Source organism: Callithrix jacchus, chromosome 10 (assembly GCF_049354715.1).
Source record: "Callithrix jacchus isolate 240 chromosome 10, calJac240_pri, whole genome shotgun sequence".
NCBI lineage: Eukaryota > Metazoa > Chordata > Mammalia > Primates > Cebidae > Callithrix > Callithrix jacchus.
Genome location: NC_133511.1, coordinates 74127688 through 74134692, shown reverse-complemented (window position 1 = coordinate 74134692; position 7005 = coordinate 74127688). Strand labels below are relative to the sequence as shown.

The window sequence follows — 7005 nt, the reverse complement described above, 5'->3', positions numbered from 1 at the left end:
CCACAGTCCCCAGACCCAGAGTCACGCCTAGCCCGACGCACTCATTCAGAATCACAGGCACGGAGCCCACACCCCCACCCGCACACACACACCCGCAATCGCACGCGTCCCACCCCCACCCCAGTCTGGTCTTGAGCTCACACAGTGGCTCACCATCCCACACAGCCCTCACTCTGGCATGCGAACACACACACACACACAGCCCCTCACACGCACACAGCCCCTCACACGCACACACTCTGGCTGTGCTTTTGTGTTTAGTCAGAATTAATGAGAAAAGTTCCCGTGCCCTGCGGGTAATTAGTGTCCTTGGAGTTAAATAAGCTAATGGCGGGCACCTCTGGCCCAAGCAATTATGTTTGTGTATTGAATAATTGATTCAAAGGGGGGGAAGGGCCGCTAATCAGATCTGAGCATAATGAATTGATTTAATTAACAGGGGAATCTGAGGGGCCCTGGGAAATGCAGCCTTCACTCTGCTGAGGCGAGCGCGGCAGGCACTGAGGGAGGAAAAGCGCGCGGCTCCGGCTCCGGCTCCGGCTCCGGCCCGGCCCGGGCAGCGGCTGCTCGCGCGGCTCCCGCGATCCGGGCCTGGCCGTCTCGCCCCCGCGTCCGCCCCCAGTCCCTCCTCCTTCCTGCGCTCCCTGCCCGAGGGGCTGCGCTCCGGACGCCGTTCCGTCTGTCCCCGTCGGCAGCCACGGCTCTGCGGCCGGTGGCGGGAGTCCGAGCCGCGCGTCCCTCGGTGTCCTCGGCGCGTGTCTGGCAGGAGCCGCCAGGACCATGGTGTTGGATCAGGAGGACGGTAGGTGACCGGGAGCGCGCCGGGCTCGGGGCGGGGACGGCGGCGTGGGCCCTACGGAGGACACCCGGCTAGCCGCGGCAGCGCCCCCAGCACCCGCGGGCCGCCTCGGGCTGCTGCTTCCCGGAAGAGCGGCGGCTGGATGTGCGCGCCGGTGCAGGGCTCTGCGGTGCCAGGCTCAGCGCCCGGGCTTCGTCGGCGGGATTAGGAAGTCTCCCGGCCTCCCACGAGCCCGCCAGCCCCGCGCGCTCCAGCCGGGAACTTTCTCATGGACTCTTGCCGCCTGGAGGGCTTCGGGAACGCCTCTGAGACCCCCGCCGCGGGCTTCCCGACAGTGCCCACTGCCAGCCAGTCTCCCGGGCCCTCTGGGTGTCCGCACGTTCCCCTTCCGCACCCTACTGCGGAATGGATCCCCGCCCGAGGGCGTGGGTGCCCACAGGTCCTGCAGGTGCAGGGGTGAGGGTGCGGCCAAACCAGCATGGTCCGGGGTCCCTGAGGTCTGGCACTCCGTAGCTGCGGGATGGGTGAGATTGCCTCCGCCCCTGGCAGGGCTGGGGAGGGAGCTGCCATCAGTTCACCCAGCCTGGCATGTTGGGAGGTGCCACGCTGGCTGGGGTTGATGGGTGGGCCATCTAGTCCAAATTATCGGGTCCAACTAGAGGCGGTTTTACCTTGAAGCTAATGAAGTTTAGGGTCCTTCAGGTTCCTTCAGCCGCCAGGTCCTTGGTGGTAATTTGGTATTAGTCCTTTTCTTGAGGAGCCCCACCTCCAAATTGCGGTAAGCTTTGGACCTCACAAAATTTCCATCCTTCCCAACTCCTACCCTTTCCACTGCCAGTCTCTTGGAAGAACTCACAGCCCTGGCTGACCCGGAGACCATCCATGGAGGCTGTGACAATCCCTTAGTGCCTGAAAGATGATGTGCTGGGGCAGGAGGCTGGGAAGTTTGGGGTTGAGAGGCAACTGCTTGGCTTCAGGGAAAGGGTGTGGCTGCCTGGCCTTTCTCTCTGGCCCAGCTAGCCCCTCGACCCACCCTACCACCCACCACTCGCTATAGTGTTCAACTGTTCTGGTTTGCCCAGAACGATCTCAATTTTAGTACTGAACATCCCGCATCCTGGGATGCATTCCGTCACAGGGCAAACTTGGACAGGTGGTCAGGGCACATCCACAACCTTCTCAGGGCTGTGGTGCAGGGCTGGTTGGTCTTCACCATGGGGTAGCGGAAATTTCTTTGCTAGGATGTAGATTTGGCTTAGGCCTCCAGAAAGCCTAAGAATTTAGAACTGCAGCTTACAAGAAGGCCTGTCCAGGCTCTCCAGAAACCAAAAGGGGAAAAGTTTGCCGACTGTGCACTTCTTCACTCCAGCTGGTTGCAAATTCCCGTGCACTGGCTGCTTTTGTATAAGTAGGGGGAAGGGAAGGGCATCTGCACTTGGCCAGCAGGCATCCTGATTGCACTGCAAAGTCTGCAGCTTTACTCTGTCCTGTCAACTCTGTTGGCCACAGAGAAGGGGCCCTCATCACCGAAGTACCTCTCTGAGCATCACCTGTGTGGCTAGCTTGTAACTCCACCTTGGAGGCAGCTGCATTGTGTTGGAAACAGGCCCTCAGGCTGAGGCACATCTGACAGTCTCCACCGAAGAGTTCTGGAATATCTAGTCTGCCCGGGCCCCGAGGCCCTGAGTCCCACTATCTCCCACCCCCACTCCTAATGCGGGAACTCTTCCTCAGGACTTTCCTGCCAGGTGCAGGGGCACGTTGCCGGGACCTGCCCAGATATTTGTAAGACAGCCAGTGGCACCCGCTTTCTCCTCAAAGTAACCTTGGGAGTTGATAGCTGTCCTCTCCCTGCTGTCCCCAGAGGCATTTCAAGGGCATTTTGGAGCAGTCTTGGCCTGTGGAAGTGAGAGCACATGCTCCTCACCTGTGGAATGTGTTGGGTGAAAACTACCTCCCCCAGCCCCAGGGGATCTGAGAATTCCACTCTGGTGCTGTGGGCGTGTCCCTGGACCTAGAAGCAGCTTGGGTGGGGGCGAGCATGAGCGTGGGTGTGGGGTGAGTATGGGGGTAAGAGTTGCTTGCCCAGGGATTACCTGTGAGTGGAGAGAGGCCACAGGATGGGATGAGTGAGGTTCCTATCTGCCTCTGTCAACCCAGCAGGATCCTTCCTGGCTGGAAGCTCAAGCCACCCAAACCCTCCAGGACTTGCTGTGAAAGTTCCTCTCCAGATCAGTTTGGGAGCATCATGCTCACAGCCAGGGGTGCAGAAAGAGCCACCTGCAGAAAGAACCACCTGCTGGCATGCCTTCCCTGCCTCCACAGCCCATTGCTCAGCACCCCAGGACTGCTTCAGTCCCTGGGCTTGGGGCACAGGGCTCTGACTCCCCAAAGGGATGCCAGCCACGTGGCTGCCAAATGGGTATTTTGGAGGCTGGGATGAGTTGGTATTCAGACAAACTCATGGACAAGAGAGTGGAAGAGTGGCCACAGCTAGCCCAGTCCTGGTTTGTGGGTCAGGGCCAGACCCTGAAAGTGAGGAGAAGCTGCCCCTGGAGGTCAGGAGTAAGGCTGCATGCAGCCCTGATGGAGTGAATGCCTCCAGTAGCAGAGGTTTCTACAGCAAGAAGCTTCCCCTTGCCAGCCTGTCAGGCCCTGTGCTTGCTATACTTTCTAGCCCCCAGTTCTGGTGGGTGTGAGGGGCTGGCACCAAATATGCTGGTGGCAGCGGTACCAAAGCCTCCCTCGGACCCTGAGGGCATGGGTCTGGCAGCAGTGGTGGGGAGAGATCAAGCTCACAGTCCTGAGGCATGGTGAGTCTGAGCAAAATGATATATTTAACATCAAATATACTCAAGGACTATTAGGATTAAGTATTCAAGATGAGGGGAAAGTGAAACCCTCTGAGCTGCAGATGAGGCATCTCATTAGAAGCAGTACTTTTCTGTTTTCTTAAAGCCTGACTTCCCTGCTAGCAGAGAGGAAGATGGCTGCAGCCCCCTACTCTCCACCCCTGTTAAGCACTGGGGCCTCCTAGGGTTTACGGGGTAAGACCTAGCCTCCAGGTCTCCTTTGAACCAGATAATCTTCCCCCTCCACTCCCCTGCATTATCTGGAGTGCCACAGTTTACAAAGCACATTAACATGCGGTAGTTCATCTGATCCCCACAGTCATCACAGATCCAGGAAGAACAGGTCTCCCACTTTACAACCAAGGAAACTGAGGCCCAAATAGAGAAAGGGACTTGCTAAGGTCCACCGTTGGTCATTGGCAGAGATGAGATAGAATCCCAACTGGTGGCCCTTCAGCCCCTTTCTCTTTGCCTGGGTCTAGTCCTCAGAAGTGACTGGCAGGACTAAGCCTCCAACACATCTGTCTGGAGCCCTCCTTGGGCTGGAGAAAGATCATTCTTTCTATTTTATTTTATTTTTTGAGATGGAGTCTTGCTCTGTCGCCCAAGCTGGAGTGTACTGGCAGGATCTCAGCTCACTGCGGCCCCCACTTCCCAGGATCCAGCGATTCTCCTGCCTAAGCCTCCCCAATAGCTGGGATTACAAGCACAAGCCACCACACCTGGCTAATTTTGGTATTTTCAGTAGAGATGGGGTTTCACCATGTTGGCCAGGCTGGTCTCAAATCCTGACCTCAGGTGATTTGCCTCGGCCTCCCAAAGTGCTGCGATTACAGGTGTGAGCCACCGCACCTGGCTGAAAGATCATTATTTCTATCCCACCCTGGAACTCTGTACTTGTCTAGGGAAAGAAAAAAAGTCTTGGGATTGAAAAGTAGGTGGCCTTCCTAGGGTAGGCATCCATGGCATCAGCCCCAGAGTTCTAGAGAGAAGCACGGTCCAGGAGAAGAGATGGGTATTGTCTCTTTTCCTGCCTTATGAGTTACAGAGCAAGAATTGTCAACTCCATAATTGCAGCAGGAATCTTTGTTTTGTTCAGTGCTGTATACCCAGTGTCTTAGAACTGTGCTTGGCACATAATATATGCCCAGTAAATATTTGTAGAATGAGAAAAGCTTTGAAGGCCATACCTGGGCCTGCTTAGAGAGAAACTGAGATAACTCCCACTCCATGACGTCAGGATGCTCTTAAGGGGGCGGCTGGGGTCAGGAGAAGTTCTGCAAGACTCAGGGTAGGAGCGTTTGTGCCCTGAAGAGGGTTAATTTTGCCTAACAATTAGGGAAGCAGCAAGAAAGCACCCAGACAGAGCTGGTAGGAAGGGAAAGGATGCGATCAGAGAAATATTGCTCTGAAGAGGAGACAGAAATCAAGGCTGAGGGCCTGGGAGTAACAGATGGGGTTCGCCCTCCAGACACGTTGAAGACCACGACCCTGGGATCGGAGCAGACCCTCTCCGAGTTGGGACCTAGAGGCCTCGAGATGGCGCTGCGGAGCCGGCATCCTTGCGTCTCCACTCCCCATTAACCCGGGAGGGAGGGGGGCCTCGGGAAATGTGTGCATTTATTCAGTAGCAGGAGTGCAAACCTCATACATTGAGGGAGAAAGGCAGCGGGAGACGGCCGCGAGATTCCCACATCTCTTTGAATATAATTTTAGATTGAGATTCAGATTAAATCCGGGAGGAAAACACTTTATGAGGCTGAAAGCTGTGTCGTTGCCAGAGCCAGGGTTATGAGCTATCAAATGCAATTACATGAAGACAGATTATACTGGGCAAATTGAGCCATTTAGAAGGTGAGAATCAAAGAAACGGCTCTGATCCTCTTTTCCCCCTTCTCTCTCCCTCTCCTCTCTCTCTCTCTCTAAATTGCAGTTCGTAGTTCCTTGCAATTCTGAGGCACAAAAGTAGGTGAGACTGCTTTTGTATCTGCGAAGTGCTTCACTCCTGAATGTAATTCTAGCTGAGTGCAATCTAGGTTAAGAGCCGGACAAGCGGGTAATTAGAGCCCGCTCGCTGCCCGAGGACCGGCCGCCCCGCCGAAGCGCGCCCCGAGTCGGCGCCCTTCTCCCGGCCGAGCCGAGCTGCGGCTGGACACGGAGCGCCGGAGATGATGGTGCTGGACAAGGAGGACGGTAGGTGGCGGGCCGGGGTCTCGTTGCCCCACAACCCTAGCCCCCCGCCGCGGCGCGCAGGCACACACACGCGGGGACACGGGAGCACACATGCCGGGCTATGCGGTGATTGAGGGGCGGGTGGCGCGCGTGGAGCCCGGGCAGCACCGGGGACTACTAGGCGGGACTTGCGGGGGAGGCGGTGGGTGAGCCCCGGGCTGCACGCGCCCCGGGCCTCCACGCACCGCCCCGCGCCCGGACCCCGGCCGCTAGCCGAGGAGCTGTAGCGGGCAGTGTGCTGCGCCGCGGGGCCGCGTGGAGGTTCCGGCTCCCCTGTGATCTCCGCGCCGCGGAGGTTTGCTGTGAACCTTTCTGCGGCTGCTGCTCTCACCGCAGCCATCACCCTCGCTCCCGCCGCCGCGTAACCCGAGAGGCGCTGAGCTCCCAGCAAATCAGCGGCTTCGGGGAGAACAGGACTTCAGAGCTCGGGGCAAGCGGGAGCGCGGGAGGAAGGCACGAGCGCCGGGATGCCCGGCAGGCGAGGGGAAGGCGGGTTGGACCTTCCGGAGGGCAGCTGCCCAGGAGCTCGGGCAGAGGAGAGCCGCCTCTTGTGCTGGCCCGATATCTCAGTCTCTGTGAGCGCGGAGGCTGGAGTTTGGCCCAGAGGAAGAAAGTCTCCCGCCGCCGGCCAGTAGTATTCGTGCAGGAGCGGCATGGACCTTCCGTGGTCGAGTCTCAATGCGTCCTAGCAAACTGCAGGGCACGGGAAAGGTCACAACAGAGGAGCCCATGGCTGCAGGAAGCCGCTAGCAGGTGGCCCTACAGACCCCAAAGCCTTCCAGCAGGGAGTGCCCTGCAGTTATGTGTCCTAGAAGGTTGGGGATCCCAGCCCCCTTGGGGGAAAAGCCACGTGGGTGCCCTAAGATGAGTTCCCAGGGTCAGGAGAGAGGCAGTTTCCTGGCTGTCCCAGGAGGACCTCCTGCCCTGTAGGTGAGGCCTGTGTATTGGTGTTGTAGGGGCATTTGTATGTGACTGTTGGCGCCCACGCTGCTGTCTGCCTTCTGTCATTGGTGAGGTACTGAAAGGGTAGGCTTGCTTTGAGCCGGGAATCCTCTTAAAGTGACTGTAGTGGGCCATCCTCTGAGCTTCCACTCAGGAGTCTCTGCTGGGCCCGTGCCCTCT

General features: G+C 58.0%; 1 protein-coding gene across 3 annotated transcripts in view; it reads left to right on the top strand.

Annotated features, from left to right (window-relative positions):
* The first annotated feature begins 473 nt into the window (after nt 1-473).
* LMO1 (LIM domain only 1) overlaps nt 474-7005 on the top strand; it is a 46065-nt gene continuing 39533 nt past the window's right edge. Inside the window, exons 1-2 of one of the 3 annotated variants that reach the window (XM_009007637.5) lie at nt 474-802; nt 5585-5844. In XM_009007637.5, coding sequence (XP_009005885.1) covers nt 5820-5844 — 25 coding nt within the window. In that variant the 5' untranslated portion in view covers nt 474-802; nt 5585-5819. Of the gene's footprint in view, nt 803-5298; nt 5506-5584; nt 5845-7005 lie in introns of those variants that run through there. The other 2 variants (XM_009007639.5, XM_035265706.3) reach the window with 2 other exon arrangements.